Below are 20,850 nucleotides of genomic sequence, written 5' to 3' on the forward strand. Positions count from 1 at the left end.
ACAGTACTGTCACCTTAATAATATTTAAGTCTCTGATCCATGAACACAGGATGTCTCTCCATTTCTCTGAGTTTCTTCAGTTTCTTTCAATGATATTTTGTAGTTGTCAGGGTATAAGTCTTATACTTCTTTTGTTAAAAGTATTCCTATTTTTTCTTTCTTATACCAGTATAAATGCATATATTTCTTAATTTCATTTTCATATTGTGAGTTGCTAGTATAAAGAAATACCACTGGTCTTTGCATATTGACCTTGCACCCTACAACCTTGACGAATTCATTTATTAGTTCTAATGGGTTTGTATGTGTGCATGAACTCCTTAGAATTATCTACATGCAAAATCATACCATCTGCCAGGAATTTTACTTCTTCTTTTCCAACCTGGATGCCTTCTGTTTCTTTTTCTTTCCTGACTATTTCACATAAATATTAGCTTCTTAAACACTTGTAGCCCAACTTTTCATCAGCTGCCAATTCCAAATGGTTTCATAAGGGAATCCCCTGTTCCTAGGGCTACCTTCTGACATGCTGGTGCCCAAGAATGCTGGGACGGTTCCATGCAAAAGTAAAAGCACTCTAAAGTCAGAAGGATATTAGCACCACCCTCCACATCTGAGGTCCCACTCCCACTCCTTATTCTGAGCTCAGAACAGTAAGCTTCCACACACCAATCCCATACTTACCACGTTTCACGAGATCCCAGAATAAAGGAGTAAAAAGATACTGGAGAGAAATGACAGGTCCAGGAGAATAAAACCAACCCATCAACCAATGAGAGCAGCAGTGGGGGCAGGGCGTATAAACCCCTGTAGGAAGCCAGGGGAGATCCAGGGACTGTCTGATGGCTGAGTCACCCCAACATTTCCACCGTGGAGACTACTTCCCCAACCCATGCCAGAATTTCCCACCCCACTCAAGCTACCCCGAGGTGTGGAAGGGTGCAAACTGAAAGGTACCTTATACATACACGCACACTGCCACCAAGGGGCAGACTGTCTATGCCGGCACACCCCGAGCCACAAGAGGCAGTCCTGGCCCAGCCGGGTCACACTGTGGATGGCTGCGAGCAGCTCCTCTGGCTGGAGCTGTGGCGGCTCAGGACAAAAGTGGATGAGTTGCTCTTTTTGCTGACGCTGGTCTCTCCCGGACGATTACCCTTCAGATAGCTGGAGGAGCAGCAGAGGAAGCGCTGTACCAGTTCGTGGAAGAGATGGCCCGTGAAGAGCAAGTAGATCCACGGGTTGCAGCAGCTATTGAGGCTGGCCAGGAGCATGGCTATGATGAAAGCCGAGGCTGAAAGGAGGATGGGGGCATGGGGAGAAAGGAGAACAGGCCATCACTACTGGAGGGCCACCATCATTTCCCGAGAACAGCCTTCCCCAGGCATATCTCCAGAATTCTGGGCGCCTGGCTAGCTCAGTCAGAGTGGCCTGCGACTCTTAATCTCAGGGTTGTAAGTTTGAGCCCCACGTCAGGCATAGAAATAACTTAAATGAACAAATAAATAAAACCAAACCAAACCAAAACAAAACAAACCTCCAGAATTCAATAGCTGAATCCAGGAAAGGATTTCTCACAGGGACTGTGAAGCCACAGGACCTAGATGCCACCACAGAGGCAAGCATGGAGACATCTGTCAGACATCTGTCACCTAGTCGCCAGAGGAGGAAGGATGATTATCCACAAGACGATGGTTTGGTTCTCAAACTGGGATCCCTGGGTCACCTGGGAACTTGTTAGAAATGTAAATTCTCAGGCCTTACCCTAGACCTACTAGAGCAGACTCCTGGGGGTGAGGTTCTGACACACACACACAAGTTGGAGAACCACTGGTCTAATTCCTTGGTGCACCTGTTGGCACAAGAGTAAACTAGAGCAGATAAAATCAGAAAGTCTTGCACAAGAGACTGTTCAGGGAAACAAAGGAGGAGCATCTAAACCTTAGACTAAAATAGTAAAGAACAGGAAAGTGGAAAAGTGGAGGGGGAAAAAGTCAGTACTGCCCATTTTCTATAAAAGAGAATGAAAAAAATACATATTTGATTTGAGTAGCTAAGAAGATGAATTTAAGTTTAGAAATTCTGGTGAGAAATCACCAAGACTAAAAACAGAATGTCCTCAAAAATTCAATGTATAAAATAAAGGAGGCAAAATCAACACACGGTTAAAATTTTAAAAAGACCCTGAGAAATAAACTACCAGACTCAGCGGCAAGAATGCAGGCATGTAAGGTTAGGAAACAAGAGAGAGGACAGAGCGGGAATGAACAGGCTTGCACAGGAAGGCACCACCTTTTACCTAACTGTATAGAGTTAAAACTGTTATCTTTTCTCTTAAGCTATTTGCCTGACTTTACATTTGGATCATTTAACTTATTTATTCTATTTAAAAAAAAAAAAAAGCATACAGAAACATCAACAGCAAAAAAGGAAACAGTTAATGAATTCCAGATACACCACCCCCCACCCCCAATGGAGATTCCCTTCCTCTGTGTGGTCAGCCCCTGTAGGACTCTGGACCAAGGCAGGTGCCTCTGCCCCCCTCCCATCCCGGTGGCCACAGACACGTAGGATGGGCCTGGCTTGGCTCCCTGGGGGATAGATGACACTCTCTAAGCTGAACCTGCTCCTGTCAGGTTGCCAAAGGCGAAGGGCACAATTGCACTTTTAAAAATCTGGCAATATCCTAACTGTCGAGAGACAGGAGTCCACAATGGTGGAAATGCCAGCCCTCAGCAGGGAGGAGAGCTATCTGGGAATCAGGAACCGGCTGTAGAGGACATTTCAGAGGAAGGAAGCAATAGGAATGAAGGCACATAAGTGAGAATGTCCAAGAACATTCAGGGACTACCAGAGTTGGGGAAAGGGAGTTTCACAGGGAAAGAAACAGGAAAGAGCCAGGCTGAGGAGGACCTTGAGTGCAGGCCGCCTAAGCTTTAGTCTACAGACAGTGGGGAGCCCTTGGTGGTTTCTAAGCAGGCGACTGATTGACTGCCCCTCACAGGCTCTCTGCACTTTCTGTTCCTTGTTTAGACCACACTGTTGCCCTTTCTGGTGGCTAGAGAAGCCAACAGGAATAGAACAAAGCATGGAAAATGTTGTCCTCACGACTCACGATGTTGTTTCCAAGAGAGCACAGGGCCATGTAGTGATGCTGACCATGGGAATCACTGCTCAAGTTGGCACAGGACCCTTTGGTTTTCAAAGCAGACTCATCCCCATCTTCTGTGTGAGGAAAGGGAAGCCCAGAAGGGAAGTGACTTCCCCAGGGACACACAACATGTCACCCCGTGTTTCTACCTGAACTTAATGAAGCTATTCCTTTTCAAACTAGGTCAGCGTTCACACATGTCAGGTTGGTACCAGTTAGTGAATCCTCTCAGTCCCAAACCAAAGACATAGGCTTGCCAGACAATCCCTCTTAGGGTATGATTTGAGGGCAAGTCAGAGAGCAACTACCCTTTTCCCACACAGGTAGAATTGCCCACGGAGGCAGGGTATTGCCTCTTCTCAGTGATGATCTTTTATAATCTAAGTATATCTGGGATGGGAAACACATTACCTCCTATCAGACCATCATCGTTCCTAGCAGAGATGTCTCCTGGTCTAGACCAGTGACCAACAAGCTCTATTGTTTGGTCTATGGGGGCCAAATCCCACCTGATGCTTGTTTTTCTAAATAAAGTTTTATTGGAACACAGCACACCCATTCATTCATATATTGTCTATGGCAGCTTCTGCACTACAAGGAGAAAGCTGAGTACCTGTTCCAGAGACCTTATACCCACAAGCCTAAAAGAGTTACTGCCTGGCCCTTTACAGAAAGCTAGCCCATCCTTGATGCCTGGAGGAGGGGCAGATGTTAAAAAGTTGTGGAAAGGGCTCCTAAGGAGGGGGGGGAATCCCACAAAGCAAGCCCCGCCCACTTCTCCCCACACTCCGGTGATGGCTTTGGTTTCAAGTTACCCAGACTCCGGCACAAATCCTGGCTCTGCCATTTTGCACTTTGTGTGTTCTAGGGCGAGTCATCTAACCTCTTAATCTCAGTTTCTCCATCTGTGAAATGGGAGTAATAAAAAGAACTCCTTTACAGAATCATTGCCAAGTTTCACTAGTCAGGACTCCAAGTACCCATCATGATTCCTGGCACTCAGTAAAAGTAAAAACTTAACGTACTCAGTTATTAACATTATCACTACCATGATGTGTACACGCCCAGTAAATGCTACTTTTCTTAAGGATAACAGAGTTAACGCCAACCCGTGTGAAACAATGGGGAGAGGCTGCTCCCTGGGTTGGGTTGTGTCTTGGAATCTGAGATAGCCCAGGGTGGGGCACAGGACACAGGACCCAGTGGCTGAGCTGCTGGAAGATGCACTGACATATGGCAGTGTCCATCCAGTGAGTCTCTTGGGCCAGACCACGTGGCCAAGGAGGTCAGCTCATACGTAGATTTGTTTCCTGGCTCTACAGGCCCGCACCACCAGTCCAACCAACAAGCTTATCTACCCTCTTCAGCTAGCTTGTGACTTCCGGATAGGTTTAAACAGACTGAAACAATGGGCCATCTTCAGGGAGAGCGAGGGGGTTGCCGAGGCCCCACAAAGTCAAAGGTGTGCTGAAACAACGAACCAGCGATGGAGGAGACTGTCCTTGCCTTATTCCATCTTCTTTGGGGTCCTGGAAATGTCTGATCTCGCCCTGCAGATTTCAGTACGAAGACCCGTTTTAACTCACATGCAAGCCTGGTCATCGCAGGGAAGAAGCATCTGTCTCTGCATCGCAAACTGCCCTCTCTCCTTTCTGCTCCAGCATTCCAGCTCGAGGTTCTGGTGCACGCCACACGCAGGGTGTTCTTCTGGACCAAAATCCTTCTTTCTCTCTTTTTCTTTGTTTTTCTCTTTCTCTCTTTTTCACTTATTTATTTGAGAGAAAGCGTGAGTGGAGGGAGGGGCAGAGGGAGAGAGAGAATCCCAAGCAGGCTCCATGCCCAGTGCAGAGCCCCACTCAGATCTCGATCCCACAACCCTGAGATCATGACTTGAGCCAAAATCAAGAGTCAGCCACTTAACCAACTGACCCACGCAGGTGCCCCAAGACTGTCTTCGTCAAAACACAGCTACCCGTGGGGTAGCTGTTAGAGAGGCACCATTGAAAAGCGACTCAGCGTGGTGCCACCTCGAGCTGGGTCTAGCAGAATTGCAGCAGATGGCATGGCGCCCTGAGCCCAGATCTCATCTTAGGACCCAGCGCGGCTCATTCCCTAGCTACCAGGGAACTGGCAAAGATTACCCAGGGGCACCTGGGTGGCTCAGTAGGTTGGGTGGCTGCCTTTGGTTCAGGTCATGATCCCAGGGTCCTGGGATTGAGTCCCGGATCAGGCTCCTTGCTCAGTGGAGAGATTACTTCTCCCTCTCTCTCTGCCTGCTTCTCTGCCTAGTTGAGCTCTATCTCTACCTCTCAAATAAATAAATAAAATCTTTAAAAAAAAAAAAAAAAAAAGGAAAAGCTTACTCAGCCAGTGACTTAAGAAAAGCCAAAAGGAAAGGTGGTTGCAACCCTGAGGAGGGCAGAGCTCAGGGTCTCCACTGGGACCCCATCTCTTCCACTTGCTCCCCATAAAAATAACATCCCTCCCCAGGGTGGTGCAAACTGAGTGCAAACTGAGCCCTGAGTGATGCAAACTGCTCTCTCTGGTCCTTGCCAAAAATGGGGGGCCACTGGGAGGCACTGGTCCAGGGACTGGTCCTCACACCTGCCTGGTCACCAGCTTAGCTTTTCTCGGAGGAAAAAGAGGAGATCAGATGTTCTAGCATCCTTTCATGCCCTGTGCTCATTGTCACAGGACCTACTCTCAAGGGAAACATAGAGAACACAGCACTCTATTCAACAGGGAGGGGCAGCACTGGGGGGAGGAGGCGGGCCTGCTGTGCGGGTGCAAGCCTGAGGACTAGGGGTGATCCTCAAGCGGGGCTCCTAGGCACCAAGCAAGAGATGTGAACAGAAATGGCCACCCACCAAAAGCCAGATGCCCTGCTGGGCAATTTTACACGCAGGAGACAGACACAACTCTGTATTTCCACTAAGCACTGTGATTCATGGAGGGGTAGGTGGCAGAGCACCACTTGAGGATGAGGACGGTATGCCCCAAAGTGTTCCACCAGCCTACGAGCCTGGCTTTACTCAAGCCCCAAGAACTCCCATGTTCGGATTTCCCAGCACCCCCTCCACCCTGTCACCGAAGGCCCAAATTAGCCCTGAACAGCTGATGGGCAGCTGGCCAAGGCCTCTCTGGGCTGCATTGTGCCTGAGGCAACTAATGCATTTCACTTCAAAGACGAGTGGCTTAGCTGACACCTCTCCTCAGAGTCAAATCAAGCCCACCCACTTTCATAAGAGGCCCTCGCTCCAGAAACCAAGTGCTTGGTTCAGGACCACACCCCTCAACAAGGGGACTGGGAATTTGGGTATAAGTACCTTATTCCTAGAGGAGCTTTATAAGAATTTGAGAGCTGTAGTTCACAGAAGGCTTTTGCTTTTTACGATTTTTGAATGTATACTCACATAAAGATTGAGTACTAACATGTATTATGGAGTGCCTTTTTTGAAAAGACCACAATTTTACAACATTGGAATGGTTTTAAAATTCACAGATGTGTGATCACCCCACGTATTATAAAGCCAGGATTAAAAGCCAAATTTGTGGGCTACATAGCTTTAACCGAGCTTCTATTATATCACTGCCCAAATCTGGGGGAATCTATTACATCACTGCCCAAATTCTGGAAGCAGAAGGGCTGGGGCTTTTTGGTAAAAAACCAGCCCTTCTTTACCCTGCAGGGAACGACAGGCCATGCAGCCAATTTCAACCACAGGTGCAAAGGCAAACTGCACATTTTGATAAAAGAGGTAAGATATTAAAGACTTCCTATTCAATATGTAGTCCTTCTATGGGCAGGCTACACAGGCATAGCCTAGCCGCTTGGTGAAAATGCAGATTCTCGGGCTCCCTCCCAGACCTCCTTAATCAGATTCTGCATTTTAACAAGATGCTCCCCCACTCCGCCAACGTGAGCTCTGCAGCTCACTGAAATTTTAGAAGTATTACTAGGGAGAAAGATAATAATAAAGTATCTGCCCCATGAGGTCAACAAGGAATGTGCTTCTTTGCACAGCCAGCTCCTACTCATCCTTGGAAACCCTTTTCAAATGCTGCTTCCTCTTTGAAGCCCTCCTGATTTTTTTCCTCCAGGGAGACAGAATCAACAAATGCCTCATGGGGCACTCACCAGGGAGCGGGGAAAGGAGGGAGGGGGGATAAATAAACACTGATAGTAAAGATCTCTCTTCCTGTGGCATCCCTTCACAGTATCATTACTTACATTTCCAGACTTGTGGTCTGAAATCTCTGGGGGGATGGGTGCCATTTGCAAAAAAACAGGAAGAGTTCTAGCAGGGACTGAACTGAAGTGAAGCGTGAAATTAGCGGACTGGAAGTCCTGATAGAACTGCTGGAAAGGCAAAAAGGCAATCTCTCTGCTTGACAATAGGAGGGGGCTTTAAACCCACGAGTGGATTCTCATGCAGTACCTTCTGGGAAAATCAGGTTCATACCCAGATATCCAGGTCTGGTGGAGAGAGAGAGAGAAATGGAATGAGCAAGAGTGGCCCTTGTAACTCGGAGTGAGGTGTGGGCCGGAGCATCGGCTGTTGTGGGGGTAAGTTCCAGCTCCCTGCAGAGCACAACGGGAGACTCTGGCCAAGGCTGCCCCTCCGTGGGTGGCCAGAAATCAGGGGCTGCGACTCCACTGCCTGGTTACACCCCCTTCCTGCTCACCCCCTGGACAAAAGCCCCCTGCCACTTCTAAAACCCAGAACTAGAACTTCCCACCTCCCCTCCTGCTGTGTCCTCCAGTTAAGGCTTTTGTTTCTCTTCACCTCTTCATGCTGGTTTGGAACACCCAGGGGCTTGCTTCCCGCCCTCACCGGAAACTGCAGCCCTCTTGCGAAACCGCTCCTCCTGAGCTCCCAACAACGCCCACCCCCAACAGCACTGACCAAGCCCCGGACCTGGCAGTCTTGGAATTTCTCTGCTTTGTAAAGCAGACCTTGGGGGCGCCTCAGTGGCTCAGTTGGTTAAGTTTGCCTTGGGCTCAGGTCAGGATCCCAGAGTCCTGACCTGACCTTGATCCTCTGGGATCAAGTCCTACATCAGGGCTGCCTGCCCAGTGGGGATCCTGCTTCTCCCTCTGCCCCTCCCCACCAGCTTGTGCTTTCTCTCCTGCTCTGTCTCTCTCTCTCTCAGATAAATGAAATCTTAAAAAGAAAGAAAGAAAGAAAGGGAGAAAGAAAGAAAGAAAGAAAGAAAGAAAGAAAGAAAGAAAGAAAGAAAGAAAGAAAGAAAGGAAAAGCAGACACTGATTGAGCACTTACTATATATGCCAGGCACCATGCCTCTGGCAGGCAGAGCCCACCCTGCCCACAAGCTAAACTCTATTCCTAACTCCAGAAAACTGGGCTCTAGGCTGGTTTAGTCAACTGCCCAAGGTCACTGCTGCCACACCATCATGCTATACCTCAGGACCTAAGAGCCCGATACCAGCTGGGCAGAAAATGAGGTGTTACTCCCGGAGCTCTGTAACCCTTCTTGGCCTGACTGTCCCATGTTCATGCAAATGCCAGCTGTTGGCCTCAGGAGGGCAGGTGAGGAACTGGGGATGGCTTCCTGCAAACTCCCCTCACTGAAGGACCAAGGTATCAAAGCAGAGGCTGTGTGGACAGGACCCTTGGGAGGCAGTAATGACTGTTTGCAGAGTGGATGCATCGACCTTCAGAGGAGGAAGAAGACCCCGGATGAGGCTGCCAAGTTGTGCCCTGCAAGGCTCCTGGGAGCATCATTCTCACAGACCACGAGGTAAAGGGCACCCCCTGGAATTGTGCCACAAAGCAATCCACACCTGGACTTGACCTTTGAAAGACAAGTCTCTACAGAAGGGACTACAGTGGGCATCCCTATGGTGAGAACAGAATCAGCATGGGTGCTCAGCAGAAGGACCCTGTGGGAACCAGCAAGTCATCAGGGGTTTACAAGGCAGATTTAGCCGGAGCCCAGGACAGAGGTGACGAGGGTGTCCTTGTTCACTAGATACTAGGTCAGGCCACACCTCCATAGTGGGTCTAAACCAGCGCTTCTCAACCAGAGGCAACATTCAGCAATGTCTGGAGACACTACTGGTGGTCAGGACAGATGGAAAGGTGCCAGTGGGATGCAGGGGGGCAGAGGCCAGGGATGCTGCCCAAACATCCCCCAGCACCCTGGACAGCTGCCCACCCAACAGGGATTACAGGGCCCAGAATGTCAGGAGTGCTGACATCGAGACACTCTGGTCTCCACCCAAAAGGAGACGTGTCGTAGAGCTAGAATGGAGGGGTCATCAGGGAGCAGGAGGATCTGAGAAGCGGAGGCTTTGAACACACAGTGCCCAGTGGGTGGTACCAGGAGGACACAGGCAGCCAGGTGTGTGTGTGTTGGGTGTTTCAGCCAAGAGAGCCAGGAGAGTAGAGATGTTGGGGTCACAAAGAGGGTGCAGGGCTCTGGGGCCAGGCCAGGAAGGTGGAAATGCACAGAGGCCTGGTGTTAAGTGTTTCCCTGTTTGAAAATGAGCTTCTCAGCTCCTCCCTTTTCCTGTGGAACTGTGGTCCCTCGGGTGTGGCCTACCCACCTCACCTTTTCAAGGATGTTGTTCCCAAGGTTTGGGTGGGCCAGGCACCTCGGAGGGTCTGGTCTTTAGGTGAGCCATTGATAGGCAAAGCAGTGGGGGAGGAAGGGCAGGAGGAAATTGGACAGATCATTCTCTGCCCTGAAGAGCTCTTGAACTTGGCCCTTCTGGGGATAAATTGCAATTAGATGGACAGTTAACAACCACACTCTTGTCATTAAGCAATTGTGAGTTATGTTTTTGGCTAATGCGAGTGCTTCCCCTTTGGGTTTCTGTCCCAGGTGACTTCACCTTTCTCCCCAAGAGGTTTGATCAATAACAGAAAAAAAAAAAATCTGTTGGAGGAGGCTTTGCTGCACATTTCTTCCATTGGATGGATATCTGCAGGGGATACTTCTAAAAGCACCCAGGAGATCCCAAGGCCAAGAGTGGTAGGCCACCTTGAAAATGCTGGCCTAGGGATGAAGGCCAGTGTGACAGGGCAGCCTAGGGAGGACCTAGGTTCAAATTCCACGCCTCACTCAACAGTGTCCTCAAGCAGGTCTTGCCTCTCTGGGCCTCAGTTTCTTCCTCTGTAAAATGGGGACAAAGCCCCTTTACCTTGCTGTGTTCAGGTGAGGATGAGACGTGGGACTGTGTACTCAACAAGTGGGGGCCTCCTGTTTCCAACTACTCTAACTCCTCATGTCACTGAAGCAGATGGCCACAGAGGGTGTCCTGTTCTAGCCCCACAGGTCCGCTGGGGATAATGGAGGCCCAAAGATCACACAGAGACATGCCCCAAATCACAGAGAAGGCAACAAGACCAGCTCTCAGCACTGCCCAGTGCCGTCTCCTGGGGCTGATGCAACGGGGCCTGGCAGAGCACAGTTCAGCCCCTGCCAGCCCCTGCCCCTGAGAGTGAACCCCATGAGGTTCCCTTCATTTCCAACAATTGTCAGTGCAAAGTGCTGGGGTTGTCAGGTGGCCCAAGCCCTCAGGCAGCAAACCTGCCAGCCCAGTCTCTCCAGAGAGGACCCAGAGCCAGGGGGAGGTCTCTCCAGAGAGGACCTAGACCCACAGCCAGACACAGCCTCCCCATCCCCCAGAGGGCACAACATCCTTGAAAAGGTGAGGTAGGTAGGCCACACCAGAGGGACCACAATTCCACAGGAAAAGGGAGGAGCTGGGAAGCTCATTTTCAGACAGGGAAATACTTAACACCAGGCCTCCTGTGCATTTCCACCTTCCTCCTAGTACAACACTCCTGACAGAGGTTTGGTTGCCCCCAAGTGACTAGGGTGCTCACTTCTTCACCAGGCAGCCAATGCTAGTGTTGGAGGGCTGCTTAGAAGATCCTATCTCTCTGGAATCCAAATCCACACACCCAACCCAGGCCATCTCAAGCACCTTTCTCCTCCCATATCCCTCGTGTCTGTTCAACCAGCATTGGCTGAGCTTCTGATGGGTGCCCAGCACCATGCTCGGCAGTGGACGCACACTAGTGAGCAGAAAGAAGGGGTCCCTGTTGTGACCAGGCTCACAGTCCAACCTTAACAAGTTTCTCCTCCACATCCCCACCACCCTGGATGCACTGCCTATCGTCTACAGGCTCTGCCTCTCCATGCCCCAATCCCCTCTGCCTGGGCTCTTTCGAAAAAATGCCCATCTCCTTCCTCAGGAATACCTGCCAAGATTCTCAGAGTCCATCCCAAGAATGCAAACAAAACCTAACAAGTAGAATGGGGGAAGAGGAGAAGAGTGATGTTGATCACGTGGCCCCCAGGTGCCTCGAGGCACACCCTGTCATTCTCCTAACAACCCCACAGGTAGGCTTTGCTTCCTTGATTATATACAGGAGGAAGCTAAGGCCCAAAGAGGTCTAGTGGTTTGCTCAAGGACACACAGGAGAAAAGGGCAGAGCAAGCTCCAAATAGGCCAGACGCGTGCTTCTTTCCCTGCACAAACCACGCAGGATTCCACAGTGCCTGCCCACTGTGCTGGCCCACCAGACAGGTCCCTAGGTCCCTCCACAGTCTCTGTGGAGTGGAGGTCCCCACCTTCTTCTCTGGGCATTTTCTTGCTCCCATGGAAATCAGCCAGTTTGAGAGAAAATGGGGACTATTCTGTATATGACTCATCTATGAAGTGTTAGTGAGATTTTTTAATTCAAAAGCTTCTCCCCTAGCTTCCAGGCACCAGATAGGAGCCACGAATAGTGTTCAGTGTGGACGGGTGGCACACCTGCCCCATCTGTCAACCTGTCCCCGCTTCTCTCTCATCTCTGCCTACAGGACCAGGCATTTCACCAAAAACTAGAGCCGGAGACTCAAAATCACCCCCACCACATCCAACCAGCATCAGTGAACCCCTGGAAATACAGACATGCCCCCTCTCCATTTCCTCCCTCCCAACTACCCCAGGTCAGAATCCTGGGGGCCAGCAGCCAAGCAAATTGCACTGAGTTCAAGGGGAGAGGTCAGCGCTGAATCTTTGACAGTGGAATTTGCTTGCCAAGATACATGTGGGGCTGGTGCACACGTGCCGTGGGTGTCTGGTCTCACTCCTCCTCCTGTGGTCTCACCAGCCTCATTAACGCAGGGCTCCAATGGTGGCTTTGGGCTTTGGGTGGGAAGGAGTGTAGTAATTACCACGGTGCTCCTCTTCCTTTTCTCTTGTCTCACTCTTTTTTCTTCTGAACAATGGAAATATTGAAATTGAGAGTTTCTGTCTTTGCTCTGGCTCTTAGAGAAAGGAAACTCCATGCACGGCTCACCTCTACACACAGAGCCTTTATTATTATTATTGCTATGATTATAATTTTCCTATCCCTTTCTCCCCTTCATCCAGGTTTCCTTGTATCTACTTTGTCTTGCCACAGTACCTGAATCTTTGTGGCCAACCTCTCATTACTTTTGGAGCAAGGTGAGCTCTGAACCCCTAAAGGCGGAGCTTGGTGTGAACGCAGGCGTAGGAGGGAAAGAAGTCCATGAAAGGAGAGAGGTTCGAAAGGAGCGCCTAGGCTTGCAGAGAAGGTCAGGGTGCACAAAGCCTCAGAGAGGTAGGGGGTTTTGAGGTCAGCAAAGGGCCACATGGACAGCTGAAAGGCCAGTGTGACTTCTCCAACCCCTCTGGCAGCCCACGGTTCGGTTCGGAGCTTCTCCTTCCCTCAGACGTTATTAGAACGAAGCTGTTGGCAGGGACAGATCCCACATGTGCCGCACTCCCTCCACATTTTTTTTTTAAAGATTTTATTTATTTATTTGACAGACAGAGATCACAAGTAGGCAGAGAGGCAGGCAGAGAGAGAGAGGGAAGCAGGCTTCCTGCTGAGCAGAGAGCCCAATGCGGGGCTCGATCCCAGGACCCTGGGATCATGACCTGAGCCGAAGGCAGTGGCTTAACCCACTGAGCCACCCAGGTGCCCCATCCACCTTTATCTATACCTGCCTGCCCCTGGGCTTCCTGCAAGAACTTCTGCCTGATCTCAGTGGGCTTCCTGAACTTCCAGCCTCTACCCCCCAGGAGATGAGCAGAGCAAGGGGCCCGGATCTTGATATTTTGCATCTCTTCTCAATTCCCTTCATCTTGGAAAGTGAGGGCTGTGCATTCCTTCCACGGTGCTGATCATAATTCCTTGAATAGCTCAAGTGTCTCCTTGTTTTGTTCCTTAACACTTGCCGATGGCCTCCAGACAGTCATGTCTCCAAACTGACTGTAAACACCATTATTTCTGATGGCCCAGCCTGCTACTTGCAATTATCCCAATTAATGCCAGGTGGGCACAGAGCTTGCAGTCCAGCTGAGCCCAAGTCCACTCAGACCCCCACTGCTGCCCTGAGGCCGTGGCACGGCTTGGCGGGGCTTGTGGCCAGAGCCCAAGTCCTCGATGCTGGACAGGCCCTCACATGGGGACTGGGTGCCCGGTCCTGGAAGGAGGCATCATGAATCCCACTGTCTTCATTTGTTCTCTTCTCGGAACACCCAGGACACAGAGGGCCAAGGATGAGGGGGCCCTGGGCTTTCCATATGGCACCCACCCTTTCCTCTGAACTGGGAAAGAAGCCAAGGAACAGAGGGAAGACCTGAGGTTCCTAGAGTCTGTTTCTCTTTCTGCTCCTAGAGCCTGAGAGCAGGAGCCTGGCCCCACCAGGAGAGAAGGCCCCACCGTGGAAATCCTCAGGGGACAGCATGCACACAAAAGGCCTCTGGCCCCCCACTTCAGTCGGATGCTCCCTCATTCTCTCTCCTCTTGTGTTTTGTTTTTAAGACAAAGACATGTATCATTATCTGATGCCTTTTCAAAGCACAGGAAACATCGAAACCTCACTCAGTAACTAAGATATATGTTGACCATATATTCTCATTTTTAGGGAGGAAAATAGGAAGAGGAGAGCAGGTAAAGGGGTGGACAACAAGAAGCCATATGAAGGGGGGTGGGGGGGAAAAGGGAGGGAGAAAAACTCACCAGGAAGAAAAATGAATGGGAGAAGCCAGGGGAAGGAAAGAGGGAAATGAATGAGCGCTGAAATGTTCTCATTCTAAAAGCAAGACACTAACAGCCAAGGGAGAGAAGGGGACCCCTCACCCAAAGTCCCACACTAGTGAGGGCTAGAGGGAGGGCTCCCCAGTAGGCATCTCCAGAATCTGCTCAGTATCAGTCTCACTTCCTCAAGGACTGGGGTTTGAGCTCCTCAAGGCCCAGGTCTGGTATTTCTTTGGCTCCCGCCCAGGAAACAGATGTAGTCTGATGCCTTAATGAGAAACACCCACTGGTGCCTTTGGCTGGGCCCACTCCCTAGTTCTGTGTCCTTCATCAGAAGGCTGGCACAGGTGGAAAGAGCTGAGGTGGAGCAGGAACCCTCCCTCCCACACCCGCCCGTTCCAGTCTGCCTCTGACTGACAGTTTGACCGGGAGAAAGCACCTTCCCCACCCTGGACCACTGAACCCTTTCTGTAAACTGTGACCAGGGGCTGCACAATGGAGCCAGACTGGCTCTGCTGTGTCTGCCCGGCAGTCCTCCCCTCCCCACTGCCCCAGCCTGTAGCACCACAGGTGCCCCCTATGTGCTCAATGATAACTGTCCTGGCTGCTAAGAAAAATGCTGGATTACGAAGCAGGGCTGGGTAACGCCAGGAGTCTGTGGTTTCTGAAAGACAGCAAAGGAAAATTATCCAGCTGAACGAAGGGAGATTTCGGCTTCCACGGGATGGTTGTATTTTAGACTTCTGGGAGCAGGAGTGATCATATTTAGAAATGGGACATTTCTGCAAAAAGGGTCTAAAGCAAACCCCTTGCTGTACTCTTACAATCGCTAGAGTCACCTGCATCCCAGTGCAGTGCTATGGGCTTACCGGCAAACAAAATGTGTAAGTCATTCACCACCACTGATCATCCCTCCTGCTCTTTGCAGATGAGCTATTGGAATTGTGTGCAATGAAGGTGAAGCTGTCTGGAGCTCCCAGCAACCCAAAGCTGGCCACAAGCCCCAGGACCCAAGGCGCTCTCTGCTCCCCCAAGCTCCCTCCCCACATATCACTCCATTCTACGCCCCACCGTACTTCCCCTTACCACCCTCAGCCCAGACCTCCACAGTCCTCCCATCTGGAGAGCTCATTCCCTCCCTACAGAAATCCCCCAGCCTACCAGGTCAAATCCGAAAATTTGCATCTTTGCAGGGAGGCTCCCATCCTTTTCCCACCCCCCCCCCCCCCCCCCCCCAGCACCACCAACGTCTCTGGCACAAGGCACCGCCAGTTCCCTGCTCCCCACTCCCCCCACCCCCAACCAGGCACTCACCTCTCTGCCTTTGGAGACTCTCCGCCTCCAACAAGCCAGGGGTTCAGAGACTCGACCTTAGACCTTACTTCCCCACAATGCCCCGCCCTCCTACGACTACTCAAGTACTCAGCGACTACTCAAGTACTCAGCCTTAAGCTGGACAAATCAAATAGCCCACCTACCACAGTCCTCATCCAGACCAGACCCAGGAGTTCAGGTTGATTTGAACTTAAAGGGGAAGTTCAACATAAAGTAAATTTCAAGTGGCGAGAGCTTCGGCTTGGACCAGGGTTCAAAAGTTACTTCCAGGGGCACCTGGGTGGCTCAGTGGGTTAAAGGCTCTGCCTTTGGCTCAGGTCATGATCCCAGGGTCCTGGGATCGAGCCCCACATTGGGCTCTCTGCTCAGCAAGAAGCCTGCTTCCCCCCTCTCTCTGCCTGTCTCTCTGCCTACTTGTGATCTCTGTCTGTCAAATAAATAAATAAAATTAAAAGAAAGAAAGAAAGTTACTTCCACCACTTGCTAACCAAGTGGCAAAGTCATTTGAACCTCAGTTTTACCATTCATAATAAGGAACCATATGCCCCATATGTAGCCCAAGGACTGTGCTAAGGACTTTGCGTGCATTTTCTCATTTCATCCCCCCATGAGAGCCAGTACTTCCATCATCGTGGCCGTTTTACAGAAGAGGAAGCCAAGGCTCAGGGAAGTTAAGCCCCAAATCCCCTGGCCAAAGGATAATGGAGCCATGCCTCAAACCCTGCAGGATTCCGAAACCCACATCCCCAGCACGAGATCCCCAGAAACCTGTCAGTGTGGAAGAGGCAGGACAAGGACCCCGCCCCGCCGCGCTCCCTCCGGGTTTCCAGCCAGCGCTACCTTCCTTGGGCGCGTTGGCATCCCAGACGCTCCACATCTGCACGAAGAAGAATGGCGTCCAGCACACGATGAAGGCCAGCACGATAATGAAGGTCATCTTAACGGTGCGGATCTTGGCCTTGGAGATGAGCTTGACGCTGCTAACGCGTGCCAGAGCCGCGCGCCCCGCGCTGCCCGCCGCCCCGCCCTCCGGCCCCTCTGCAGCCTCCGCTGCCGCCGCCGCCGCCGCCGCTGTCTTGAGTCTCAAGTTCTGCCAGATCTTGAAGCTGATGAGGCCGTAGCAGGCGGCGAGCACGATGACAGGCACGATGTAGACGGCGAGTGTGATCCACGTGATGTAGGCCTTGGGCCCCCAGGGCTGGATGAAGACGGCCCAGCAGTCGAAGACGCCTTCGGCCACCTCGCGCAGCGAGAAGATGTGCACTTGCGGCGCGCTAGCCACCAGGCAGCCCAGCCACGTGGCGAGCACCGCCAGGCGGTCCGCCCGGCGACGCAGCGCCCGCAGCGGCTGGCAGATGGCCAGGCAGCGGTCCAGAGACATGAGCAGCAGCAGGTAGGTGGAGGCGAACATGCCCACCACCTGCAGGTACTTGACCAGGCGGCACAGCAGGTCGGGCCCGTAGAAGCGGAAGGTGATGTCCCACAGCAGTTGCGGCAGCACCTGGAACACGGCCACCACCAGGTCGGCTATGCTCAGGTGCTTCATGAAGAAGAAGAGGCGCGAGTGTTTGTGGCGCGTGGTGCGCAGCGCCAGTAGCACGCAAGCATTGCCGCTCAGCGCCAGGAAGAGGATGAGGCACAGCACCGCCACCTCCACGCGCGCCAGGGCCTCGTTGCGCTGCGGGGGCCCGGCGGTGCGGTTGCCCTCCGCTTCCTGAGGCGCCTCGCTGCCGTTGACCGCCTCGGCGCTCCAGTTGGCCACCAGCGCGCCCTCCATGGCCGTGGTCGCCCTGCGCCCCTGGTCTTCAAGCCCTTTAAGGAGTAGTGCGGCGGGGTGGGGCCGGACGCGTAATCCCGCGCGCCTGGGGGTGGCGGGGGTGAGAGGCGCTCCTCGGGTTTCACTCGCTGAGACGCCAAGGACCGATTTGCTGGTCGGAGCCTGAAACGAATCCAGAGGACTCTGTGAAGACCAAGCACTACTCTCCCGAAGCACATCCGACTCAGTTGTACCCTTCCCAGGAGCCCCAAATTATTTGGGACTAGGGGTACAACCGCCAGCCCTGGGGATGGTTCAGCTGCCACCCCGGAAATCCCCGTTTGAGGTACCTCCTCTGAGCCACTGGAAATGAGCGGGAATCTGCCAGACTGCCGGTTCCTTAAGATTTTAAATCACTTACACTGAGGGAGAGGGAAAGGTTCTAATCACTTTCCTGCGGGATTGCGCCTCCTAAACAGACCACCTCTCCCAGAGATCCCCAAACTAGCCGCCCACCCCACCTTCCAGACCCTCAGCACATCGATCTTCCGCCAGATCTCTCCTTCCTCCAGTTACTTCCTTCGGAGATTCCCCCAAAGGGCCACTTGGCTTGGGAAGCTCCAGCTCAGAACCATCCCTCTTCAACCTCCTATTTCTAAGACGTCTAGCCATCCCCTCTCACCCCCGAACTTCCACAACAACTCCTTCGGTGGGTCCCCAATCCAGAGGCCCCTCCTGGAAGAACTCCTGTCTGAATACCTACCCCCAGGGCTCCCAAATGCTGTTCCGGGTACCCCTCTCATAAGGATCCTCCCCAGCTCAGCAGTCTCAGGAAGCCAACGCTGCCTTAGCCCTCCACAGTTTAGGGCTATGCATCTTGAGCCTGAGCGGTCTCTTTGCCGTCAGAGCACGGGGCGCGTCTCCAGGTACCAGGGGCGCGAGGCACCCCACCACCTCCACTCGGGTTCCAATGGCTCCTCCAGCCCCAACCAACCCGTCTACCCGTGCGCAAGACCCAGCTACCTGCACCCAGTCCTCGAGCTGGCCTAAAGTTGGCTCCCTGGGGAAAGTGCACCGCCGAGGACAGCTCCGAAGACGCGTGCGCTTCCGGGCCAGGTTGGGATGGCTGCTGGCGGAACCCAGTCTGATACTATCCTGAGGTCCCGGACTCTGAAGCCTCAGCTGGAATCCCCTCGCCCGCACCTAACTGGTCACTGGATAGGGACAGAAGGCGTGCTCGGAGCGCTGCCGAGGCTATGCGCTCTGACAGCGTCAGGATGCGGCGCTGTCTGCTGGTACCCCGCTTTTCTGCAGCCTGGGGCTGGGGCTGCACCACCACACGAGTCCGCTGGGAGGCGCGGAGCGCAGGCCCCGCCGACCCCGCAGAGCAGGGTTAACTCGCCCAGCGTTCGCCCCAGAACGGTAATAAACAGGGTTCTTTCACAGTGGCTTAAAACTGCAAGAGGGAGGGAGCTCATAAATAACCCGCTTGGTTTCTTCCTTTCTTGGTTTGGAAGCTCCTGACTCTCAGGCAAACGGGAAGCTTGGACAGCGGTGTTTTCCCCTGAGTAGATGGTGATGAAGTTGCAAAAGCATTTAACTGACGTTTCCCAAACATCAGGTTAATTTCAACGCTTATTTTTCCCCTCCCCTGAGCTTGATATACTGGATTTAGCAGTGAATTCAAGTAAATCATTTTATTCCTATACCCATTCCTAAGGAATGAGAAATGCCTTCTGTTCTAATCAGCACTGGCAGAGGACTTCATTCTTTAGGTAGTTTTAGGGGAAAGATCTCAAGAAAAGAAAAGGAAAAAAATCTACCTTCCTCTTAAATTGATTCTGTTCCTTTGTGGCCCGAAGCCATTTCTGCCTCTTTGTCATGCTTCAAAATTAAAATCCTACATGATGCCAAAGGAAGAAAAAATGTTAAAGACATCTTCTTCTGATACCTAACTCCTTTTCTATTCTAAAATCAGGTGTGTGTGTGTGTTTTTTTTTTAAGTAATTTGCAGAGACCAAGAATTAAGGCATAAAAGGTGAGGATTCAAAAATGAACAAGGCTGTTTAAAATTTAAATGCATACTTCCTCCTGACATTTCCCTTCACCCTCTTTTAATTATGTGGAGAGAATTGAGTTAGTCACGGACTGGGTTTCCTGAATCCACAATTATAGCCCTGTGCCAGGACATCCCAGGGACAGACCATTACTCCGTCCTGGTCCCAAGGTTCTAGTTGAGTGAGCATTCCTGGATGGACCTGGGAATTCCAGCAGCCCTGGGAAGAGATGAAAGTTGTCTTTTTCTTGCCCCATAATATCATTTAAAAAACAAAATTCAAATGAATAAAATTTAAAGATCTTACTGGCTTTTTTCAGCAATGCATGAACCAGGCAGTATCCCATCTACTAGATAAAAAGAAGCTCTGAGGAGCTTTACAAAATGAAAGATTTTTATAGGTAGAAGGGAGCCCAGAACATGGGAGTTACACTTGACAACAAAGTGACTGGTTATTGCCCGGTTACTTTCACTATAGGGAAGGCAGGGGTCTGTCAGACAGATTCTCGCTAGTGCTGATCAGGTGGTTCCAGATTGACTGGTTTGAAATTCCATCCATCCCTGGGTAAGCTGAAACTGAATCTTAGTTTGGTAATGTGGGGCTAAGCATAAGCAACTCCATTTTGGGTCTGTTGCCTTGTTTTTAACACTTTAATTAATAGTCTCCGTCACACAAATTACAGATCAAATTACAAACTACTCAGGTGAGAATTAAGTAGTCTTCACTTTCTCCCCTGGCCTCAGTTTCCCCCTATATAAAATGAGAGGGTTGATCAAGATCATCTCCTCTCTGAGATTCCATCCTTCTGGTTTTCTGGAATTTGATGATATATGCCATCTGAGAACCTAATTCTAGGAGGTAAAACACACCTGCCCTCAGCCGCAGCAACTTCTTCCTAGGAACATCGCCAAAGGCAAGGGAAGCAAAGGCAAAAATGAACTATTGGGATTTTATCAAGATCAAAAGCTTTTGCACAGCAAAGGAAACAGTTAACAAAACCAAAAGACAACTGACAGAATGGGAGAAGATATTTGCAAATGACCTATCAGATAAAGGGCTAGTGTCCAAAATCTATAAAGAACTTAGCAAACTCAACACCCAAAGAACAAATAATCCAATCAAGAAATGGGCAGAGGACATGAACAGACATTTCTGCAAAGAAGACATCCAGATGGCCAACAGACACATGAAAAAGTGCTCCATATCACTCGGCATCAGGGAAATACAAATCAAAACCACAATGAGATAGCACCTCACACCAGTCAGAATGGCTAAAATTAACAAGTCAGGAAATGACAGATGCTGGCGAGGATGCGGAGAAAGGGGAACCCTCCTACACTGTTGGTGGGAATGCAAGCTGGTGCAACCACTCTGGAAAACAGCATGGAGGTTCCTCAAAATGTTGAAAATAGAACTACCCTATGACCCAGCAATTGCACTGCTGGGTATTTACCCGAAAGATACAAACGTAGTGATCCGAAGGGGCACGTGCACCCGAATGTTTATAGCAGCAATGTC

The 20,850-nt window shown here is 51.1% G+C and overlaps 1 protein-coding gene across 1 annotated transcript; it reads right to left on the reverse strand.

The window, feature by feature from the left end:
- Positions 1–1,046: 1,046 nt before the first annotated feature.
- LOC111144251 (oxytocin receptor) lies at positions 1,047–17,354 on the reverse strand. The gene is made up of 2 exons (XM_022498473.1): positions 16,360–17,354; positions 1,047–1,294 (listed from the first exon to the last, which is right to left on the reverse strand). The coding sequence occupies exons 1-2, from the start codon at positions 17,294–17,296 to the stop codon at positions 1,047–1,049; spliced, it is 1,185 nt and encodes a 394-aa protein (XP_022354181.1). The 5' UTR covers positions 17,297–17,354.
- Positions 17,355–20,850: the final 3,496 nt, after the last annotated feature.

Source organism: Enhydra lutris, unplaced genomic scaffold (genome assembly GCF_002288905.1).
Source record: "Enhydra lutris kenyoni isolate GAN:26980312 unplaced genomic scaffold, ASM228890v2 scaffoldscaffold10, whole genome shotgun sequence".
Classification (NCBI taxonomy): Eukaryota; Metazoa; Chordata; class Mammalia; order Carnivora; family Mustelidae; genus Enhydra; species Enhydra lutris.

Bases quoted from the DNA above. Each gene is read 5' to 3' on its own strand.
- LOC111144251 (XM_022498473.1), bottom strand. From the start codon at position 17,296: ATGGAGGGCGCGCTGGTGGCCAACTGGAGCGCCGAGGCGGTCAACGGC. The intron at 1,295-16,359 runs GTAGCGCTGGCT...TCCTCCTTTCAG, and splicing joins TGCCAACGCGCCCAAGGAAG to CCTCGGCTTTCATCATAGCC.